We start from the raw sequence: 24,399 nt of genomic DNA, 5'->3' as shown, positions 1-24,399 counted from the left end.
GCAACGTTTTAGTTTAGTTGTAGTCAGGACAATCATTTAACACCTGTATTTTTTTTTTGGACAGAATGTTATGTTGAACATTTCGGACCTAAAAGTATTTCACATCAAATGTTCTCATCTTTTTGATGAAAAACAACTTGACACACAATTATAGTGGCTACATGCGACGAGCTCCTTAAGCTAGCCAGCATTAGTTAGCGGTCGCATTAGCATTATTGTTGAAACATTATAGCCGTTGGATTCATGATAGGTTATAACAATAATTGACTTTTTTTTTTTTAACCTTTCACCGTGAATCCAGCTCTTGTCTGTCCCGTGTGTTTGTGCACGATGCTCTCTAGCAGGGATGTAACCATACTGGTAATATCGTGATATCGCCATATTAAAACTGCCACAATATATCGTCGCCGTCAATTTTGGTTGAACGTCTCACTGGCGATGGAGTCGGAATTTTTGCAAAATTTGTCAAATGTATAAATGAGAAATGAAGCGTGAAGTTTTTGTGTGTGTTGTAAACGAACATTGACTTGACAAAGTGCAAAAGGATTTCTTCTTCTTTTCCCCCACTTTCGCTTGCTCAATCGAAAAGTGCAAACCCCCCAGAGTATGTTTTGGGGTTGGGCCAGCATCCAACACCCCCCCCCCCATCCCTTGCTGGCCCCTCCCCCCACTGGCAGCTCTCTGCATCCTGGGGAATGTTGGCCTTTTTTGTTTTTTTTTCTCTCTCTCTCTATTTACTCTGGAAGGCTGCAAGACTTTGACCCGCGGCAGTCGGCCCCTCGGGGCCTGGACCCGCCCACATCACGTGACCTCAAAACCCACGTCACGTGACCTCAATGTCAAGACAAAAAAAAGAAGTTTGAAAGCGCAACAACTCAAGACTTTGAGTTGTAGGCTATACGTTGTATATCATATTACACTTATTGCAGTATTATTTTATTTTGTACATTTTCTGAAGTGCAATGTTCTGTTCAAATTGCGTCATGTTGCAGTGAAGTTTACTTGTTGGAATGAAATAATACAAATAAAAATAAAAATCTGTCTGTTTTTGGGAGAGCAATTCAGCCGATTTAGCTACTTGCATTATTGGGGAGCAAATTATTTTCTTTTCCAAATATGTTTTTGCAAAGTTTGAAATGGGCGCTGCTGAACTTCGTTTGCAAACTTCGCTTGACGCTTGAAGCGTGAGCGGACAGCGCCCTCTAGTGTTTCGTGGGTAGGTCACACTGTGCTGACGCATAAGGTCCGTTTGCGACACGCGGGCTCCCTCTCGTGGTCAGACAGTCAACTGCGCTTCACTCGGACTTGTTTGCATTTCATTGGAAACTTTTGATGAAAACTTTGCATACACATTTTAGGCATTTTTTTTTTTTACCCCCTTGAAATAAGTTATGATCTAATTTATACGTTTTTCAAATACAATTTGGCCTTTATTCTTGGAAATAAAATGAATATTTTATTTCTTGTAATATTATACTGTAACTGTAACTGTAAGGACCTGCTACGCTCAAGTATTTTAGTGTTAAAGTCCAAATTAAAGTCCAGTACTTTATCATGTTAAAGCGTTCACGTTTTGCTTGAATACGTTTCACATTGTATCATGATCGTTTTCAGAATAAATATCAGGTTTTCATTTTTAGTTTTAACTGACATGATTTTTTTTCAAGATTTCACGTTAATTTTTTTTTTTGTGTGCTTTATTTAACAAATGAAAATAAAAAGCCAAAAGATGGCAACCATTTAACAACACAATAAACTTACAAGTCATACACAACAACCTCACAATATCAATTCGAGATGGGGAAACAAATTGAAAAAATAATAATAATAATAATCCAAACCAAAACAAAACAAAAATTTCCAGGGGTCTCAAACTAAGAAATATTAAAAACTCCAAATTAACCGACATGATCATCTTCACATTTATTTGATGATTAATTTGATGATGTGACAAGTATCACTTTTTAATGGGATTTAAATGGGATTACTTAGTTTCATATTTTAAAGTAAGAAATTGGACGTGTAACTTGAATAGTTTTGAAGCAATTCCAGTTCAAGGTGACTGTTTTTTTTTGTCGTTCTTTCTTTCTTGATTTTCTTCTTTTCTCGTGAAAATGTTGAGATTGTATCGTGATATACGCCAGATGGAGCACTCGACTGCCGTGTGGCAAATTTTGACCTATTTTTTAACTTTTTTAGTCCCAGTGCGGCCGCCGTAGCTTCACGTCACGTGATCGTCAGTCAGCAGCTGCAAGATGGCGGCCGACGACCAAGACGCCGACAGGACCGCGACGGATTTTGTGACTTACGGGACTCCTCTGGAGCCGCTGGAAGAAGGTTGCTTGTGTTCCGCATATTTTCATCATCACGACACTTGAAGCGCGACAAACACCAACACAAACGCGCGTGTGTGTGTGTTATGTTGTGTTGACGTTTGCGCACGCGCGTTGCACTGACTTGTGTTTTTGCGCTGTTTTTGTTTGTTTGTTTGTTTGTTTGTGCGTGCGTGCGTTGCACTGATGTGTGCGTGAGTGTGTGTCGTACTGACTTGTGTGTTTTTGCACTGATGTGTGTTGCAATAACGTGTGTGCGTGTGTATGCTTGTTTATGTTGTTACATGATTGACATCCTGTTGTGTGTTTGTTCTGCTCTAACTTGTTTGTTTGAGACGAGGCCCCGCGTAAGCCCCTCCCCCTCCACGAGCAGACGGTTCGAGATGAAAAGGGGCGGTACCAGCGGTTCCACGGCGCCTTCACGGGCGGCTTCTCGGCGGGATATTACAACACTGTGGGATCCAAGGAAGGTCAGCCGACGTTGGACGACCTCACGTGACCTCACTTCCTGTCACCTTGAGCGTGGTTGCCGTTGACCTTGTTTGTCACCACAGGATGGACGCCGTCGGCTTTTGTGTCGTCGCGGCAACAGAAGGCGGAGAAACATCTGGCCACGCCCCAAGACTTCATGGATGACGAGGTAGCGACATGCATGTTTTGAAGGCCAATAATCGGCCGCTTTTAATCGGTGGCCGATTATTTGGTCAGGCCCTAATTTACTCACCGTTAGTCATCACAGTGGGGCCAAATACTTATTCAAAATATGAATTACATGCCGAGCATCTGTTTGTTTTCCAAAACTTTTTTTTTTTAACTATACAGGGGGAAAAGAAATTGGCAAAAATGGTTTCAATGTCATTATAGACCCCTTCATGGCCTACGTCACGATGACGTCACGGTGTTTATGGAGGCAAAAACAAGTTGCCGCCGCCGCAGGCAACGGAAGGGTTAATATCAGCCAATTTCAGTGTCTTCTTGAGCGTGAAAAACAATTGTGACATGTTCACTTTTTCGTCATGTCTGTTGACGGACAGCTTAAGATGTGTTGGCGGTGATTATTTGGCACACCAGCAGAGGGAGCCCACGTGCCACACGTTGACATTTGCGGCAATGAAAAAATGAATGAATGGATGATTGGTCAATGAATGGTTGTACTTGTTGCGACCTTTTTTTTGTCAGGATCTTGGCGAGCACGGCATCGCGCCGGCCCAGATCACCACCACGCAGCCGTTTGCGTCACGGGCGGCAGCGGCGGCTTGGGACACGGCCAAGGCCGTCAACGCGCAGTCGGCGCTCATCCCGGGAGACAACCTCCTCGATGAACTCATCGCACCTGCAAGGTGATGTCGCTTGCAGCACGCGGGCTCACAAAAACAACATTTTTCCCATTTGAGGCATTTTTTGGGTTGTGTAAATGTCTCCCATGTTTGAAGTCAAAAAGTTGTTGATCATTTCAAATTTTCATTTTAAGGCAAATGTCGTTTCAACAACACTGTCTTCAATACATGGATACAGTAATTATCATAATATTGGAGGGAGGCTGGCAATATTATTATTATTATTATTATTTTTTAAAAAGGTCACAACATTGTAAAAAAAAAATGAGCTCACACTTTAAAAAAAAAAAAAAAAAAAAAAAGCACAATGTTGTGCTTTTGTACGTTACAGCAATGCATATAAACTATTACCAATTCAAATATTTGCAAATGACCCGAAAAAGATTCAAAAAAAGAAAAAGTGAACGGACGGACGGACGGACGGACGTATGGAAGTTGCGCCTGGCGTGCGCTCGCTCACTGTCGTTGCCGTGCGGCAGGTCGTCCATCGGCGTGGAGCTCCTGACCCGGATGGGCTGGAAGGCGGGACAGGGGGTGGGGCCTCGTGTCAAGAGGAAAGCTCGGCGACAAGGCGCACGTACGCACGCGCGACTTCTTACAATGTGTGTGTGTGTTCGCATGTGTGACACGTTTTTGTCGTCTGCAGCCGACGGCGGCGCTCGAGTCTTCGGCTGTGCTCCGCCCCCTGCTGGTTCTGAGGGCTCTGAGGTGGGTGGAGTCTGTCGGCCGCTGCGTTCCAATTGGCGGCGATTAGGAGTGTGACGATATATCGATAAATCGTGATACTTTGTCTCCAGATAGATTATCGATACACCTGTATCGTATCGTATCGTATTGTCAGGTACCCACAAGGCTGATGATGATGATAACGACTAATTGCAGGATGAGTATTCACTCTTGAGAGATTGATATAGATTTTTTTGCCTTTATTATCATGCCTGTTATGGAGCCTTTACGAGTAGCTGATACATTGCCCGCCCCGTATCAATAACGATGATGGCTAATTGACTGCAACAGCAACTAGAAAGATGATGATGATGATGATGATGACGACGAGGAAGCTGAGAATGGAGAGTGATGAGGTCATGGGCGCCCTTCCAGGAGGACGCCGACGCCGACGACGGCGAGTTTGCCCCCGAGAACGTGACCTTCGCCCCCAAAGACGTGACGGCGGTGGACTTCAGCGTGAGGGCGGGGCTCCAGGGCCTGGGCTACAGCGGCCTGGACCCGGCGCTGGCGCTGCGCGGCGGCCAGGCCGGCCCCGCCCACGTGGACCTCTTCTCGCCGCACTCGGACGCCACCAGCAGGCTCTTCGGCGAACGGCCTCGGGGCTCGCGAAGGGGCGGGGCCGTGGCCGGCCAGGTGAGTGTTGATTGCGGCGTAGGGTGTCGCCCGACCGTGCCTTTGATTGGCCTTGGATTGAACTCCAGAAATATCCATTTTTGTTTTTTAATGAAAATACTTTGAAAATAATTTGATTTTTTTTTTTTCTCTTCAAAGTACAACATTTTGCAGAAATGGCATAGCACAAATCATAATTTTGTAGAAATATGCAGCCATTTTATTTTTGCATTTTTTTTTTCTAGAACCATTAAACAACTTTTTTTTTTTTTTGTCATCAAACTTTCGGGGAAAATAATACAACAATAATAATAATAAATAATGTCACTTTATACTTTTACACTTGTAGAAAGTATGTGAATTATTTTATTTTCAAAGTCCAACATTTTACAGAAACGGCTTAGCACAAATCGTAATTTTCTAGGAATATGCATTATGCAGCTGCTTTATTTTTGTAAATATGTAGGTTTTTTTTTGTTTTGTTTTTTTCCAGAACCATTTAACAACTTTTTTTAATATCAAACTTTCGGGGGGAAATAATATTAATAACAATAAAAATAATAATAATGTGACTTAAAAACCATTTTATAAAAATTGTACACTTTATACTTGTAGAAAGTATGTAATTTTATTATTATTATTATTTTATTTTTATTTTTTTAAAGTCCAACATTTTGCCGAAACGGCTTAGCACAAATCGTAATTTTCGAGGAATATGCAGCCGTTCTATTTTTGCAAATGTAGTTGTTTTTTGTTGTTGTTTTTTTTTTAAAGAAAGGAAATAATAACAATAATAATAATAATAATAATAATACATTTACACGAAATTTACACTTTATACTTTGACTTAACTTTATACTTGTTTTTTGCTCTTAAAAAAAAAAGTCACATTCTGACAGCTGAATGTTTAAACTAAAATTTGTAACTGTTAAAAATTATGTAAAAACAAAACAAAAAACTTTATACTTGGAGAAAATATGTGAATGTTTTTTTTTTTCTCACTATAAGACTGAATTGGTGAAAGTAATGTTGCGCATGTGTGTGCGTTTGAGGCATTTGGCGTGGGCGCGCTGGAGGACGACGACGAGGACGTGTACCAGCGAGACGCCATGTCCAAGTACGACACCGTGCTGGAGGACGAGCCCGGAGACGGACTCTACGGATGGACGGCGCCACGCCGCAACGACCACGACAAAAAGACACGTAGCAAACCTTTTTTTAAAAAAAAAGATATTTATAATAATAAATGTTTTTTAATAGCGATGATGCGCTTTTTGTTGTTGTTGTTGAAGCGATAATTGCAATGTGTTTGCAGACCACAAGGAGGCAGCGTACCTCGGCAAAATCCTGGAAGGCTTCACTTTGGCTCGCAACCCCGAACAAAAGAAAACGGTCAGTCAAGTCTTGAAAAGCTGCTGTTGTTGTTTGAAAGAAAATTCACAAACATTTGCAAAGCTCAAAAGCTGACAACATTAATAAACACTTGACTTTATGACAAAGATACTTGTGACCTTTGAAGTTGACCTCGTGCGGCATCCTTACAGATTTTTGCCGCGCCGTCGCTGCCGGCCAACTTTCGTCCGGTGCACCACTTCCGCCCCCCGGTGGTCGTGTCGCACGTTTCGGGCGTGAGCGCCGCCCTGGCGGAGGCCCTGAGGTCGTCCAAAGGTCAAGCGCCGCGGGAGGACGCCGCCGCCGCCGCCGCGGGGCGCCATCGCATGGCCTCCGACCAGAGGGGGGCGCTGCTGGGGGAGGCGGCCCTGCCAGGTGGGAAATGCCGTTTACGCGGCCGACGTTGTGAAACAGGTGTGACGTGTGTCGTCCCGCCCCTTCCTGCCTAGGCCCCGCCTCCGTCATGGAGCTCCTGCGGCCCGAAGACCGCCTGCGCTTGCTCCGCTTCCGCGCCGCCGCCTCCTCCACGTCAGCGCCTGCCGAGCCGTCGCCGCCTCCGCCCCCGCCGCCTCCCCCTGCCCCCCCCTCGGACGCAGCCGTGTGGCGGCGGCGGCAGGAGGAGGCGGCGGCGGCGGCGTGGCGAGGCCGTGACGGCGACTGGCGAGCCTTCAAACCCTTCGAGACGAACGGCGCCAAGCAAGCCCGATACGACGCTTACTTGGGACGCCTGCGGCAGGGAGACAAAGGTCGGCGCCGCTCGCTACCGTCACGCACATGCACGTACACGTGCTTACTGAGGTGTTTGGTTGCAGTGCTAATTTCGTCAACGAAAAATGTCGCCATCATTTTTTTTGCCAGTTCGTCTGCAAAAAATTTTCGTCAGGAAAATGTTTTCTGAAAAATGTTGGACGTGCGTCAGATGCGCTGGAGGCCAGTTTGGACCCTTCCATGACGGAGTGGGAGCGCAGCAGAGAGAAGGAGGAGTTTGTGCGGGCGTCCATCTTGTACCGGCCCACCTCCTCCGTGCTGGCCAATCGCTTCACGCGCGCCAAACAGGACGACGACGACGACGACGAGCGCGTGGAAGTGGCCGCGCAACAGGAGGTAAATGCAACTTGCTTGCCATTGGAAAATGTCCTTTCACTTTGCTCGTTGTTTTGAAGCAATTTGGTTTTTAGATTTCCTAACCAAATTGTTGGTTTTTTTTTTTTTTTTCGGTTTGAATTATTTCCTTCATAAATGTATGATCACTTTTGGCGTGTGTGTGCGTGTTGAGGGCAACATGGCGGACAAAGAAGCGGCGGTGAAGATGAAAATGTTTGGCAAACTGACTCGGGAAACATTCGAGTGGCATCCGGACAAGATCCTCTGCAGGAGGTTCAACGTGCCCCACCCCTACCCCGGGTATACGCACACACATCATCATCGGCATCAAAATGACGACGATGACGGTCATGTGACATGGCTGCAGGTCGTCCACCGTCGGCCTCCCCAAAGTCAAGCGGGACAAGTTTTCCGTCTTCAACTTCCTGACGGTCAACGCCAGCGGCGAGCAAGCAGCAGGTTCCTTGACACTTCTGCTCCTCTCATTTCACTTTCCCTACTTCCTGCTCGTCTCCTCTTTGACTTCCTGTGAATGAAACTACTTCCTGCTCCTCTCATTTCACTTCCTATTTGTTCCCTCAGCTATTCCCAAGGCCACCAAGAAGTCCTCCAGGTGGGACCAGGAGGCGGAGCCACAGCAAAGCCACGCGTCTGCTCAGCAAACGAGTGACAACAAGGAATCGACTTCACCTGCTGAAACTTCCCAGGTGACGTCTGAAGATTTATTTTATTTGTTTTAATTTCTCCAACATCATTTTCTCCTCATTTTTTTTCCTTCCCTCCTCCTCCAGACTGCAGCTGACGGGTCATGTGACCTCTCACAGACCAGAGAGCAAAAGAAGGAGGAAGATGAGGATAAAGACGATGAAGATGATGACGATGACGAAGATGATGACGAAGAGGAGGAGGTGGAGGAGGAGGTACGTCCTCCCATGGACGTGTTCAAGGCCATCTTCGCCGCCTCCTCGGACGAGGACGACAAGTCCTCCTTCGTCTCCTCGTCTGACGAAGACGAGGAGACGAAGGAGGAAGCAGCGGACGCGCCACCAAAGAAACTCTTCGACGTGTCGTCTGCCGCCGCCGCTGACCCGTCGACGAACGCGGCCGCTCACCAGACAGGTGACGAAGGAGTTCCTCATTGAACAAATAGAGCAACTTTACAAATCAATGGATCATCAATTGTATTTGTTTTTTCTTTTTTCGACATGTTGTTGTCGTCTGTTTCCAAATTTCAGCCGCGCCGCCGCCGGCCCAACAGGAAGCTGCCGAGTTCGGTCCCAAACTTCCTCCGCCCTGGTTCGTTCCCGGTGAGTCCCATCGGTAAGAGCTCCGCCTACCCTTTGCTCTCATTGGCTGACGGACGCTCCGGTTGTCCCCCCGCGCAGCCACCAGGGGCGCCGCCTCGCCGCTCCGCGTCAGGAAACGCAAGAACAAGAAGGAACGCAAACGCAGGAAAGACAAGAAGGTGCGCACGCAAACTTTTTTCCGTCCAGGGCCCGCTCGTTCACTACTCGGTTACTGTATCTCGTTAACCGCTGCTTAACCAAATGTTAACTTGAAAGGGGCTGGAAGCAGGATTGAGAGTTTTTGCACATTTGCGACCCCTCTGGCGAAACGCGGAATGGACCCCAGCGACTTCTCGGGCACGAGCAAAGCTCCAAGTTAATCGAACAAACGTCAACACGGAGCGCAACGTTTTTTTCAGAGGCTTAATAATGTCTACACAGGTAAGAAACGTATTCATCTTCAACTTACTTTGTATGTGAAAGTCGTTTTTGTCAGCAAAAAAATAATTCCTGTTTCTTTGATTTTTTTCGGCGAGCGCCAGCGTTTGTTCAATCATTACTTTCGCCAACCCGGAAGTAAACAAAAAGAGGAATTGGGGGATACTAACCAGCAACGTAAACGGCACGGTTAACTTTGACGGTGACTTTAGTTAACCGTGTTGACCAACCATGTTTTCAACAACACATATTTCACGACCGGTTAGTTAACGGCGCGTTTGGAATTGAACTGGCAGTTAAGGGGTTAAGCCGTGGTTAAAATAACCGAGAATTGAACAACCGGGCCCAGATTGAATTGCTCTTCGTCTTCATCTGCTCCTCCTCCTCGTCGTTGTTGTTGTTGTTGTCCAGAAGAAGAAAAGCAAGAAGAAGAAAGACAAAGTGAAGCAGCAAGAAGACAAGAAGAAGAAGAAAAAGACGAAGGAGGAAGAGGACGCATCGGAGCAAAGTGATGATGATGATGATGATGATGATGGAGAAATGGTGTCCACAGAGGAATTGATCAGGAGGTCAGAGGTCAAATCCGCAGAAAAGCAATGGTCACATGGCAGGAAGTTGCGTAAAAGCAACCTTCAAAAGCGTGCGTGTGTGTTTGCAGGCTGAAGAGCGTGTCGTCTTCGCAGCCTCCTCGGCGGTGACCCCCCCCCCCCCAACTTGCCAATAAAAACAATGACTGTGATGTGATGTCATCAGCGACTGGTGTCACGTGACAGGAAGTCAGCCGTCACTTTTATTTGCATGTCTTTTTTCAAGACCGGAAGCAAAAAACAAACAAACGTTCCATTTGGCAAACATTTGGGATGAAAGCATCAAGAACCCTCCTGTTATGTTGTGGGTCAAAATGACCCGCTTTATTAGCTCAGCCCATTAAAGAACGAATATGAGCTTTTCGCACCAACAGATGCTTCAATGGACCCATTTGCAATGAAAACACTTCTTAAGAATGTTTCTCTGGATGCTTTTGGAACATTGAGCTTGACCCAACATAGTTTTTTTTTTTTGGCGCCACCTGTGAAGATTGCTCCTTCATCGAAGAAAGCAATTAAGCCATTTTTGAACCTGGAGATTGAATGATTATTTAGCGGCTTGAAAAAAACAAACAATGCCAGTGATTTTAAAGGGGGGGGGGGGAAATCGAAAAACAGTCGGCATATTTCCGTGTCATGGGAAAGATATGCGTGTCTCCCTTGCCGCAAACTGCACAAGAATGAAAGCACAAGTTACACAAATGGGGAAATACAAAAAATAAATTCCAATGGCTCATTTGATTTGCAAAAAGATTCTGAAGAAACTGTGAAAGCTTGGCTTTGAAATCTCCGTGTTGATTGGTCGAACACACTTGAAAGCCGTTTGGGGCGGACGACCTCAAATGACCTTCATTCGGCTGTGGAACATTGCGCATGGCGTGTGCGTCTTAATTTTGCAGACATGCAAACAAACACACGTGTGTGAAAAAAACAACTTTAATATGAGCTACAAAAAAACAATCTTGTGGTATTGGTATCAAATTCACAGTTTGCGAGCCTTTTGATATGTAAAGTGCAACTGTCGATTGATTGGAAAGAGAGCAACAGGAAGTGATGTCACAGTCGGGCCAGCAAAAGAGCGGGAAGCTCTTGGAGGGGCGGGGCTTGCGTGTGCTGACAAATCAAAGTCACTTCCTGTTTGGGAAACGGTGCATTGTGCTTTTTATTTGAGCTGCGTGACTTCCTGTTGTGCTTGTGAAAATGAGCCGAGGGGGCGGGGTCAGGAATGGGCGGGGCCACTCCATTGAAGACTCCTGACAGAGTGGTCGAGTTTGTCGAGCCGCCAACTCAACATCTCCGTCACTTGTCCAAGTGCAACTTGCACGACATCAACCCATCAAACTTGCGCAATACCAACGTGATTCATAACAAAATGACATCTCTCCAATCAGAACCTGAAGAACCCGACCACAGTCTCCAAGAGAACCATCCAGAACTGGAATTATAGTACCAACATGTCTCCAAGCAAAACTCTCCACTTGTTGGACAACTTGTTGAAGTCTGAAGACGCATCACTAATAATACTAATAGTAGTCTAGACTAGTATAGTCCATCCATCCATCCATCCATTTTCTTGACCGCTTATTCCTCACAAGGGTCGCGGGGGCTGCTGGCGCCTATCTCAGCTGGCTCTGGGCAGTAGGCGGGGGACACCCTGGACTGGTTGCCAACCAATCGCAGGACTAGTATAGTGAATACTAATAATAAAAATAATTTAATTAATTTAAAAAAATCTACTTTTTTTAGTTGACTTTTAATTAGAAAAAAAAAAGGCTCACTACGAATAATAATAATACTAATTTGTTTAAAAATGACTGAATTAAAAAAATATTTATTTTAAATTTTTAATCCGTCGTCCCAACGTTTTCTAGCCAGTAGTGCTCTGAAATGTTGACAAAGCGTGTGGAAAGCTTTTTGTTTGTTTGTTTGTTGATGCGCAGGTGTTTAATTGTCGGCCCTTTCTGACCCCGCCCCCAAACGTCAACGATAAACTTGTCGATAAAGCTTTAGCGTGGCGTCTGTCGTGACTTTTAGTGCGGCAGTTACTTGACTTTGACCGCCTCCTCCTCCTCCTCCTCGTTGTTGTTGTTGTTGTTGTTGTCGTCGTGGCAACGGTGGGCGGCGGCTTCCTTCCTGAGCGCCCGCGGCACTAACCTCTTCTTGAGGAAGAGACTCTGCAGGAAGCGGTTGCGGAGGGCGGCGGGGAAGTAGCCGCTGACCAGGTACATGAGGCCCACGCCGGGGCCGGCGAAGTAGCGGGCCCGCGGGCGCGGCTCGCGGAGCGCCCGCTCCATGGCGTCCACCACGGGGCTGAGGTCCGGGTTGGCGTGGCGGGCGAAGCGCTGGAACAGCTCCTTGGTCTCGCCCACGTAGTCCTCGCCAAAGTCGTCCAGGAGCGCCGGCGAAAGCGAGCCCAGCAGCTGCTGGTGTTGCTCCTCCCAGTACGCCGCGTTGCTGCAGTGAGCTGGTGGCCGTGGCGACCGGCGGGCACAACGTTAGCGCAAAACAAACTCACCTTCTTCAAAAATGAAACCATTTTCACCAGCGTTCATTTTGACATTTGAATTCAGTTCGAGCATTTGGACTCAAATTCATTCACCTTTTAATCATCGTTTAGTCATTTGGATTTCACTTTGAATCCAATTTCTGTCGACGACATTTTCAATTCAATTTTCGTCATTTTGACAAGAAATGTTCATTTAGTTTTGCATAGAAGATTAAAAAAAGTACTTCTATCCACCCAATTCACCTGTGTCTATTAATTGCACCGCTTATCCAATGGAATCATGAAGATAATGGATTTGAACCAGATTGGCTGATGTGACGGTCATGTGTCGAGTGACGTTTCGACGTATGGCGCGTCGTACTGGTGGCAATCGCGCGTGCTCACCTGTCTTGTAGGACGAAGGCAAGATGGTGGAGACGTGGACGCCCCACGGCGCCAACTCGTGTCGCAGCGTGTCCATGAAAAGGTTGAGCGCCGCTTTGGACGCGCCGTACGCCGCCAGGCACGGGAACGGTTGGTCGCCTGCGAGGCGGGAACAGCAACAAAAAAGAGAAGAAGAAGAAGAAGAAGAAGATGAGGAAGGCGAGTCAGCGCCTGCTCAGGGCACGATTGGCCTCTAGGGGGCAGCATTTTCATTTTTTTTGTCACTTGCATCATTATTGAGGTTTCAAACTCACAGCTCGGGGGCCACATTTGGCCCCGCCCATCCTTTCATGGGGCCCGGCAAAAAGCAAATCCTGCATGTCAACTTCCGTGCTACGTACCGGCCGGACTGGAGACGGTGACGAGTCTGCCTTTGTCGCGCCGCAGCAGCGGCAGGAACGTTTTGGTGACGTTGAGCGTGCCGAAGAAGTTGACCTCCATGCAGCCGCGGAAGTTGGACATTTGCGACAGCTCGATGTCGCCGAAGTTCACGCACACGCCCGCGTTGTTCACCAGAGCCCACAGACCTGACACACACGCACACGCACACGCATTGACTTGAAGTTGAATCACATTTAATTATTCCAAAAAACAAAACAAAAAAAATAAATACTTTTTTTTCATGTTTTCCCACTCTTTTTCTGATTTCCCTCCTGTTTTTCTGATTTTTTTCTCTCCATTTTTCCACATTCGACCACTAGATGGCAGAACTCTTGTAGTTCAAGCTGGTCTCCATTTGAAGGAAGAAGAAAGAGGAAGTACTGTTTGTTTCAAGCACGATACAACTGTCAAATGCTTCTTTTACTTGCCATTGGGAGAAGTGAAGCCACCGGCGGCCATCTTACGTTGCTGAATACTTTTGGATTTCTCTCCGACAAAACTTTACATTTTCTCTCGTGAGCTTTTTGTGAGCTCGTTCAACATTCAATTGAAAGTCAAGCCCGCCAAAGGCAAGAAAAAGAAAAAAAACCTGTGAAATGTAAACGTAAGCTTTTTTATGTATTTATTTTTTTGAGATGGGAGGAGCCTGCCTTACCTTTGGGTCCCAGCCTCTCGCGCACCTCGGCCAGCGCCCGCTGCACCTGCTGCGGCTGCGTGATGTCCAGCTCCAGCAGCGTGAGTCTCGGCGAGCACGTCCGCCGCAGCTCGCCGGCGCCCTCGCCGGCGCCGTCCAGCACGGTGGCGAACACCCGGAAGCCCAACCCGTCCAGGTGGCGCGCCGTCGCCTTCCCGAAGCCCGAGTCGCAGCCTGTTTGGGAGGGGGCGGCAAATTGTCACCTGACGTGCCGCTCAACAAAATCCATTCAATGAACGGGAAAAGATGGACAACAAAGCGTCAAATTACTGTTCGACTTTCTGTAATTTTATGCTTTGTCAGTAGGAGGAGCTGCTGTTTCAGTCATTGTCATTGAAAGGTTAACTTGTGGAGTAGGATGAGGTCACTTCCTGTTTGCCGCTAGCATAGCATAGCAAAGCAGCTCGCAGGCAACTCGACCTCACGCAAGTTGCAGATTAGCTCGATCCATCGCGATATTTGCTCTCACGATGGGTTATCGATATGCCTATGCCAAGTAACGGCTCCATTGTTCCTTATTGCGCAATTACTTGGCGGGCCGCTAGAGGGAGCGGCGGGGAAATGTGTGGCAGTCTTCAGCCGAAGAAGACCCAAACAAACGTAAACAAAACGCCGGCTGCATACAAGTCAGACGTGGATACATTTCGGATTTGATCAAATGGAATAGAGAAGAGACGGACTTGGGTGGATGCAAGAACTGTCTCACAATGGCTACACTGGAAACATGACGAATATGGCGCCAACATTCACGACTCGACTTGCTGAAGGTAAGAGCGAATTCTCTCTCCGTCTGCTCATTGAATTCTCCAAGGGCAAAGTTGATCACGCACAGCATCTCTGTGTACATTAGCAATCGAGTTCCACCCGTAAAGCGTCGTCGTGAATGATGTTTTCGCGACGCGATTTCGTGAGGCGGCAGAGACACGACGCGGTGATCGTTACAAAATGAGCTCCCGAACTTCCAAACTACGCCAGTGCAACAAGAAATGAGTCATACGAGCGCGAGCGGAGGCTCGCTAACAAAACACGTACAAATAGAAGACAACCAGGTCAAATCATTTCACTGAAAAAAAGAATTCCAACTTTATAAGAGGAGAAGATCAGAGCTCAACTGATGCATTTGGGTCGTTCTTAACAGCGAGTCAACAACGGATGGACATTATCTTTTTTCTTTTTCTTTTTTTATCATTTCCACGCATTCCATCAGTGATTGGGACCTCAAATCATACATACAGCTCTTTTTCTTTTCTTTTTTCTCCTTTTTTTATTTGAAAGAAAAGCAAGTTTCTATGAAAAATGTGTATTATATTGTCAATGTTAGTTTTAAAACATATCTTTGTACTTTTTGAAGCACACAATTTCTAAGCAATGTTAATACTTATTTAATATCTAAAATTTCATTTCAATTTAATTGAAAATGTATCAAATGAAACAATTGCCTATGTAACTGATTGGCATGTTGTATGACGGTTAGTGTTTAAGAAAGACAGAAATTTGTTTAAAAAATGCACTAAATTACTCACTCTGAAGAAGACACCAGTTTTAATATGTTTTTTTTTCAGTGATGGTATGAAAATGAACTATTTTGTCATTGAAAAAACATCAGTTTAGGTTTTGAGTAGATTTATCGTGATCTTATTTCCTGACCAATATATGGATAATTCCATTATCGTCATATCGCGAGATCATCGTTATCGTGAGCCTCGTATCGCATATTGTATCACATATCGTATCGTATCGTATCGTATCGTATCGTATCGTATCGTATCGTTCCCACCCCTAATCCACACACAAATGTTGTGGGAACAGATGAGATAACAGAACGCAAAGGCACAAATTCTTCCCAATGTGTGCAAAACGACTTCTTTGAATAGAATTCAATCTTCTGTACTCACTTGAAGTGTGCTGGCCAATGGATGCACGGCACCACACTGCCCCCAACAGGCCAAAATGCACAGGAACACTGAAGTATTTCTTCTTCCTGTTTTGTCAGTTGCTGTTATTTGCGTTGAATCGATTCTTCTTTCACTTTGTTTTTGTTGCGTTTGACCTTTGAAGTTATGAGACATTCTAAAGTTGATCTTTCAAGGATTGCTGACCTTGTTTGGTTTCGGTGCTCGGAGTCAACCTGACACAAAAGCGACAATTAAGGCGCAGTCGCCCCGTGTGACTCTGTCAATAATTACACCTGTGTGGGATTGCAGGTGTGCGTTGTGGGCGGGTGTCAGGTCAGGTTGCGTGCGTGCGTGTTTGGCCGGCGATTCCAGATGACGTGTCAGTCAGGAGGAATTGTCAGCGTGCGCTGGTGAATGATTCAACAAACAGTCAGTTGGCGTGTAAAGATTGAATGACGCTCGTCATGGAGATTATGTTGATCGACTCAAGGTCAAGTCGGGACAATGAGTCAAACATATTCAAGTTTTGCGCACGCACGCTTGCAGCCAAATGGAAGAAAAGAAACATCGACACAATATTTTTGAATGCCTAAGTCAAGTTGCAACAGTCAATCGACAAATTGAAAACTGCATCAAATAAACGTCTGCTTATTTTTGACGGCGATGGAATCGTTTGAAATTGTCACTCAAGGTGGAATCTTAATTCAAACGTTTGCTTTCATTTTTTTTTAGTTTGAGGCGCAACCGTCAATCGTGTTGATTTTCTCCACATCATGTGAGCCAATAAACCAGGAAGTGAATCGAAATTCGATTCTCTTTGTGCATTTTTGGATTGCTTGTGTCCTGTTTGTCAATAAAGTTATGCAAAGTCAAGACAATTTATTGACCGATTTAATCGAGGACTTTCAAATAAAATAAACAATTATTCGACACACGTTTTTTTCCCAATTATTTATTTCTTTATAAAAATATGATTCCACGCGCGCGCGTCCAGTTGACAGATGAAAGTCAAATTGGACCAAAGATTGAATGAGCATCAAGTCGCCTGGAATTGTCCGTCCGTCTCGCACGCACGCACCGCGCATGCGCACGCAGGCACCTTTTGCGGTGAAGCGAAAAGTTTTTGGGTTCACCTGTGATGACGACGGCCTTGCCGCAGGCCGGCAGCAGTTTGCGCCGGCGCGTCTTCTGCTCCGTCTGCTGTCGGTCCAGCGCGCGCGCCAGAATCCGCAGCAGCGGGACGCACGTCAGCGTCAGCGTCAGCGCCAACGCCGCCGACGTCAGCGCCCACCACGCCAGCCCACACGCGTCCATGGCCGACAACGCGCACTCACGCCGGCGGCCGCCTCCTCTTTGCTCCTCTTTGCTCCTCTTTGCTCCTCTTTGCTCCTCTTTGCTCTTCTTTGCTCCTCCGCGCTCCACTCAACTGAACGCTGCTCGCCACGCGCACGCAAGCTTTATACAACGCGCATGCGCGCATGCGCGCGCGCAACTCTTTCTGCCCCAAGGGTGCTGTCCTTTTTTTTCTTTTTGTTTTTTTCTTTTTGTGTCCTATCTCCACGCACACACATGTGCGTAATTACTCAATGCACGAGGGCACGCAAACACACACATATACGATACGATACGATATTCGATATTCGATAAGCGCCATATCGTGATCATCAAAATATCGCTCACGATATTTCCAGGGATGTTTCACTTATTGATTACAGCAATAAAAAGTTCATGTTCATCATTTGATACTTTCATTATTTTTCACGTTACAATTAGTAGCAATCACAACTTGTGACATTCACAAGCTGAGCCGTGATTGCTTACCTGAGAACTTGCGATGTCATTTTCAGTCCGCAGCAAGTTGCAAAATGTCTTTTTAAAGCTACTAATTGTACAAATAATGAAAATATCAAATTTATTATCAGCAAAAATGACTAAATAAGTCAAGTATCCCTTTAAATGCAACACTTGTGTTCCAAAAATTGATTTCCATTTGTGCAGTTCTAGCACCCTCTGGTGGCTTTTTTTTTTAGTGCAGTTTAATTTCCATTAGGGATGTTTTGGCCCTTTTGTGTTGAAAATGGACACTAATTGTCAGATGAAATGGAACGGAATATTCCCGCCAAGCAAGTGTGAATGCATTAACATAACATAATAATAATAATGCACAATATTGTTTTTTTTTTTCTTAACAATATTGTGACCTGTTTTAAATATCGCCAACCTCCCCCACAATATCGTGATAATCGTATCGTGAGCTTCAGATGGTGATAATATTGTAATGTTCGATACAAGGTAACAATTCTCTCATGAAATTCCAATTAGCGATGTATTGGTCAGGTCATAAATCGATGATAAAACTACTCAAGACATAAACGTTGTTTTTCAATGAGAAAATCGTTTCTTTTTGTACCAAATTGTGTGCTTCAAAAAGTCCAAACATAAAATATGTTTTGAAATGTTGAAATTGAAGCTATAATCAGAATTTTTGCAGGACAGATCAATTCAAGTCAAAGAGCGCTGATCAGTTTTGTTTGCCTCAAGACTTGCGTCCATTTCCCTGCCACTCATTTGATGAGCTCCCCCTAGTGGCCCGCCATGTAATTGCTCAATAAGTCACCAACAATGGCTGTGCAGTATATGAATTACAAATATCACGATACTTGTGTAGGCGTATCGATAATCTATCGGGAGACAACCATTGATCTCCATATTGATTATATGATCACACTTCTGCACTGTGATGCATTTACACACAAACGCACACTCAATTGGTGCACGCACGCGCGCACCGATCGACACTTTGACATCGCCGTGCATGTGTCACACAATGACACACTTCCACACAAACGCACACCGACATCCAGGTCAGCAGGTGTGTGCGTGTTGTGTCTCAGGTGTGGGATTAAAGATTAGCGCTCACGCCAGCTGCTCAGGTCAACTCGAGCGCTACATGCTACATGCTACATGCTAATCGTGAGACGCTGACGAGTCGGCTTGTCGTGTTCCGTGCGGCAGAAGGTGCACCAACTTGTAGCAATTATTAATTAATAAAGAACTTTCTTTATATGAAATGTGGCGACACAAACGGCTCGGATGGCCAAAAATCATCTTGGAATCACGACAGCCAATATTTTCCAACAACTTTTCAGCCAGCCAGCCAATCACAACATTTGTGAAAGCGCGCTGAGCGGGAGGCGCCACAATGACATCATGCGTCATGTGACATGGACAAGAACATTTCTTTCACATCCATTCACACAATACTGTACTTGTTTCAATATCAATATGTTTTTTATTGATTATGATTTATTAGCATTATTATTTTTATTATTATTATTCTATCTTTTAATTTTCTACAAAATGTATGTATTTATATTTTATTTATTATTATTTATTTATCATCATTATTTATCTATTATTATTTTCCTTGTTTTTATTACTTATGTATTTATTTATTTATTTATTTTATCATGATTGTTTTCTGCAAAATTTATTTATTTGTTTTTATTACTTATTTATTATTATTATTATTTTCTTTTTATTTTCTACAAAATTGATTGATTGATTTTAATATAAGCAACCTGCCTACTCGCAATGTTGTGCTAATCATCGTATTGTGAGTTTTGTCTCGTGCGATATCGATTGGTAACGATTGGATAGCGTTCGGTCCCGATCGTCAAACGCCGCTTGAACGATTTGTGCTTGGCAGGTGAGCACTGCCAACTCGGGATGCACGATAATATCGGTGGCCGATAATTATCGGCAATTTGATTTCAGCAGATCCTAAAGAAATCCAGCAATAATTCTCGCCAGGTGTCACGTTGGTCCATCTGTTGTGGTTCGTATCAATCAAATTCAGCTTCACGGTGCTTGACATACATTGAAACATTCTGCAAAGTTTAGACAATCTTTCAATGTATTTGTTCCACTTATTCCGTTGGCCTGGAAAGTATATTTGCATCCAAGTTCATTTTGCAAACAATTATCGGCTATCGACATCGGCACGTCTCAGTGGCTGCTTTATCGGTATCGGTTGAAAATAGCATCATCGTGCATCCCTGCTGCCAACGTCGACCTGAAAAGTGTCAAAAAGAAGGCGGCGAGCCTCTTTCACAACACGGCGCACATCCGACATGTCGGACGTGTTTTACACTCGGCGCCTGAAGGCAGCACTTTTGGGATCAGAACGTTCCGGCTGTTGACAGAACGTTGAATCATTTTATTTTGTTTTGTCTTAACATCTGCCAGAATTGCACAAGGTCGCGAGGTCGCCGCCGCCGCCACCTCAAACCGCCAAACGCTTTTGCTTGGTTTGCCGCACGCACGTTTGCACACACGTCAATCACGTCAATCAATTAATCAATCAGTTTGTTGAACGTGCAAAATGTCATGCATGAGCCCAACACACTCGTCAATCAAAAACAACGCTGTATATGCCACGGAAGAGGCGGGACTTCCGACTCGCGTGTTTTTGCACGTCGGCTTTGATTGCGCTTCCGCTTGCGGCGTTTGGGCATCGACACCATTGAAGTGCAAAAGAAGAAGAGAGAAACAAAAATCCCAAAGCACCCGAAAGGACCTCGCCAACACATGAAACGGCAGAAACGGCCGACTGACTCGGTGCGAGCAAACGGAAGATCGGCGCGAAATGGACGCAACCCCCAGCAGGACGCACATTCAAGGTCAACGCAAGGTCAAGCTACTTCACATCCGTCCTTGTTTGGACTTGAAAGGGACCAACCGCAAAGTGCGTGTTGACACATACGCCGACATTTTTGGGGGAGAATGACGAGACAAACCTGCAACGTTTTTGGCACGCGCATAAAAAATGAAGCGGACCAAGAAAAAAAAAAACAGTCTCAAGGTCAAGCCGGTGGATGCTTGACCACCAAGTAGAAAAGTTCTTCTTCTTCAAAAAAAAAAAGAAAGAAAGAAAAGTTCTTCAAACTATTTTTCAAACCATTTAGGGACAATTCACAACTGGGGGGAAAAAAAACTGTCCTAAATTGGCACTTGAACTTTCAATCAAATCTGACCAATGACATTTTGCGTTGTTTTGAATTGAAGTGTTTGGTTTTGTTTAGTTTTTTCATCTGTACGATGGCGTATGTATTAGGGCCACATATAAATATATGACAATATGTTGTGAGGCCAATATTCCAAGGGCAAAAAAAATGGGGAGGAAAAAAAAAAAATCCTACATTTGCAACTTTCCAAAGTGTCAAATTTACGAGTTTATGAAGTGACAGATTTGCGGAAAAACAAACAAACTCCTAAACTCGGGAGAAATACACGTAGCATAGCGATAGTGTCATCATTTGAGTATTGATCGTTGGTGGCTCGTTCCTAATCAGCTGACGAGCACCAACCAATCAAAAATGTCATTTACATAAAATGGGCCAAAAAAAAGACAAAATGCAAACAATAAACAAATGTACATGAAAATGGGATCAAACATTTTCACATTGACCAAATGAAGTTAAAGTGGCACGATCAAGACAGCCACTTCCTGTTAGTACTCTTATTTTGAAATGTGTTCTCGCCACTTCTGGTGCATGCGGCTAAGCTGGCTGACGCTAACTTGAAGAGGGCAAAGGTCATCGACGCATCGTGTTTTGCAGTAAAACGTGTGATTTTGTTTGAACTCGTATGTGTTATTTTTGTACAGACATGGTTTAATATCGTTATATTGTTTATTGTTTCTGTTTGTGGATTCAAGTTTTGCTACTTTTGAAATTCAATTGTACCTCGGTGACACCCTGAGTAACAAACGTCAGTGCGACAATAATTGGATATACACAATATAAATCAAGTTGGCTACATCTGCTTAACTTGCCCAATCATCATTGCCACTGATGTGTGTGATGATATATTGATGATATGTTGTCTCCTGATAGATTATCGATTATCCTATTTGATATTTGTCGTTCATATACAGCCACGCTAACGGCTCCGTTGTTCAGGACTTATTTAGCAATGACTTGGAAGGCCACTAGGGGGAGCGCCTCATAAGAGTGGATGCAAGTCTGAAGGCGAAGAAGAATCATCAGCATAGTTTATTTATTTATGTATTTATTATTATTCTTTTATGATGATGATGATGAGGTTTTTTTTCATAGATTGTCATGGATTTATTACCTGACTAATATATTGATAATTGCGGTATCACATATTGTATCGTATCGTGAGGGACACAGACGTTCCCACCCCTAATATATAAACACGCCACATGTCTTATCCATATGATGTATAAGCAAGTCTGTGTTTTGTTTTGTTTTTTGTAATCGATGCACACGTGCAATTTTGTGTTTGTGGGAACATTTGCGGTGGTCTGCTAAAAAATGTAATTGTGCTCATTAAAAAAGCGTCGTTAATAAACATTCAAATGTGCTCAAAGTGCAAATACAAGTTTGTCGTATAGAAATGCATCAAGTTAATTGCCAGCACATTTTTGTTGTTGTTTTTTTTGGATGAAACCCAATTTCATTTCGATTTGGTGTCTCGGCTGCCAACCGCCGTCAAGATTTTCACCAGCGCTCGCTCGCTCGGCCGTATTTCTTCCCTCCCCCCAAAAAAAGAAAAAGAAGTGTAAAAGAATCTGCTGTCGCGCGCGTGGGAACGTCGGTCGGCCCTTTGACACCACGCGGCCTTCTTGTTTGTTTCTTTTGGGATGGGAGGAGCTGCAGGAAGTTGTGGCGCTTCCGCTTGCCGTCGGCACGAAACCGGCACAATCGGGAGAGAACGAGTCTCGTCGGCTCACTTTTTATCATCATTTATAAACAAAATACCAAATCTTGGCTCTATTTTTGTGTATTCGTGTCATTTTCATACATTGTGTCAGTGGCGAGTTGGAAGTCAACATGGGACAAGTTGCCCCAACAACGGCTCAGTTGTCACAATGGATTTTGAAAATAAGAAAACAAGGACAAAATGATCCTTTTTTTTACTACAGTCAGAAAAATTGTCTATCATCGATCTTGAAAATTGAGCGCTCATTGAGCAAACTTTAACTTGAAACAGACTCGAGTCCTAAGCAACGTAATTTCATTTCATTGAATTTATTAATTTGATTTCATTGTGTAAGATGAATCCCAAGCAATTATGCAAATTATTATTGTCAGTTCAAAATGTTTGATGGAAACAATGAATAATTGTATGAATTGTCTTGCGTGTTAAACTACAATTTGCAAACAAATGATGTGTGTTATCGTTTTCTGTATAAAAGTTGAAATGGATGCTGAAGGAAAATATCGAGGAAACTGACAATTTCGTCAACTAAAATTGCTCTTTTCAAACTAAAATACAATCAGATGACTAAATTATGACTAAAACTTTCATTCATTTTAGTAAAACGAAACTAAAACTTTCTGGTCAAAATTCAAAATACACTTAAAAAAACTAAAACTAATACTGAAACTAACTCAAACTAAACTGGGCATTTATTAAATAACTGAACTAACAAAACCACCCTGAAAACTATTTAAATGAGAAAAAAAACAACAACTCAAAACGAAATAAAAACTGATTAAAATGAAAATCCCCAAATTATAATAAACACGATAGATACATGTTCAATATTGCAATCATATCTATATCGCATGACTTTCCAATATCGTACAAAATAAAAGAAATGAAAATCTTCCGTTTGTAAAAATCAAACGAACTATCACAAGTGTCTTTGTTTTCAGTTGATTTTGAAATCAAATTTTGATTTCGGTCAATCCAACTCAGGTCACCCATAAAAATCACATTTCAGGGGAATTTAGTGTAACTCGTAATTTCAGCTTGATTGGATCAGCAGTGAAAATGGGCGTGGCCTAATTTCACATTTCAAGCGCTGGCCCCATTTCAGAAAGCAAAACGTGTTTTTGCATCTCCAATGAACTTTTTTGGACGCGTACGTGCGTGACCTTGAAATTCCCGACAAGGCGCACGACAAACTCAACGACACAAATACCACAAACGGAGCCCAAAATGTCGACGATAACAAAAAAGTGGAGGCGTTTGATTTTTCATATTTGACCTGACAAGTCGTCATCAACTCGCATAAAAGTTGTCAAATGAAAGTTTGACCTGGTTTGAGGACAATTTTTGTATTTTGTTTTTCTCACTTCCTCATTTCTCTTCCGACGATGTGGTCGCATTTTATTCCCAGAAATGCTGCAGGCCACATCCTGTCCACAAGTTGATTGCAACTTCTTCCTTCTCAGCGTTAAGATCATCTGAAATCTGTTACTTGATTTCTTTGCTGCTTTACTTTATTGGACATAAGTTGTGGCTTCGGTGTCTTGCTCAAGGTGTGCTCACAAAAGCCTGGAATCGAACCAGCAACCTCCAGGTTGCGAGACGACCACTCTACCGCTGAGCCATGCCAGTTGTGAAGCGCGTTTCATTCAGGCAAACACAAACATTTGCTACAAAAAAAAAAGACATTTTGTTCCAATTTTTCCTGATGATAAGACAAAGTTTGAAATTGAATTCCCGACATCGGCACAAGCGGCGGCCATACAAAGTTGCATTTTCATCATCGAGACGTCACAGAGAAATCATTGTAATCATGCAAGATGGCCGCCGCTCGCGTCATTTGTAAGCGGATGTTATGCTGCATTCGAGGAAGGGCCGACTTATCCGAGTTGGTTTTTGGTTTTGTTTTCTTTTCTCAGTTCTGACCTGAAAGCGTTT

General features: G+C 44.1%; 2 protein-coding genes across 4 annotated transcripts; one reads left to right on the top strand and one right to left on the bottom strand.

Moving 5' to 3' along the window:
• The first annotated feature begins 2,199 nt into the window (after positions 1-2,199).
• gpatch1 (G patch domain containing 1) lies at positions 2,200-10,569 on the top strand. Of its 3 annotated transcripts, XM_077520410.1 has the most exons (21): positions 2,200-2,337; positions 2,669-2,803; positions 2,888-2,973; positions 3,513-3,673; positions 4,150-4,247; positions 4,317-4,378; positions 4,772-5,032; positions 6,064-6,214; positions 6,327-6,403; positions 6,556-6,778; positions 6,853-7,149; positions 7,323-7,507; positions 7,680-7,807; positions 7,875-7,966; positions 8,090-8,214; positions 8,299-8,626; positions 8,743-8,814; positions 8,893-8,972; positions 9,070-9,234; positions 9,643-9,800; positions 9,890-10,569. In XM_077520410.1, exons 1-21 carry the CDS (start codon positions 2,256-2,258, stop codon positions 9,927-9,929), a joined length of 3,006 nt encoding a protein of 1,001 aa, XP_077376536.1. In that variant the 5' UTR covers positions 2,200-2,255; the 3' UTR covers positions 9,930-10,569. The 3 variants fall into 3 exon arrangements, with proteins under 3 accessions (XP_077376536.1, XP_077376538.1, XP_077376537.1); XM_077520412.1 differs by lacking the exon at positions 9,070-9,234 and having other exon boundaries at positions 9,646-9,800; XM_077520411.1 differs by lacking the exon at positions 9,070-9,234.
• Positions 10,570-10,736: 167 nt separating this feature from the next.
• On the bottom strand, positions 10,737-17,176 carry hsd11b2 (hydroxysteroid (11-beta) dehydrogenase 2). Its single transcript, XM_077520415.1, has 5 exons — positions 16,851-17,176; positions 13,784-13,996; positions 13,089-13,274; positions 12,709-12,846; positions 10,737-12,282 (listed from the first exon to the last, which is right to left on the bottom strand). The coding sequence occupies exons 1-5, from the start codon at positions 17,029-17,031 to the stop codon at positions 11,861-11,863; spliced, it is 1,140 nt and encodes a 379-aa protein (XP_077376541.1). The 5' UTR covers positions 17,032-17,176; the 3' UTR covers positions 10,737-11,860.
• Positions 17,177-24,399: the final 7,223 nt, after the last annotated feature.

This window comes from Festucalex cinctus, chromosome 4 (assembly GCF_051991245.1).
Source record: "Festucalex cinctus isolate MCC-2025b chromosome 4, RoL_Fcin_1.0, whole genome shotgun sequence".
Classification (NCBI taxonomy): Eukaryota; Metazoa; Chordata; class Actinopteri; order Syngnathiformes; family Syngnathidae; genus Festucalex; species Festucalex cinctus.
Note: the sequence above shows the minus strand (reverse complement) of the source record. Positions and strands in the feature narration are given on the sequence as shown.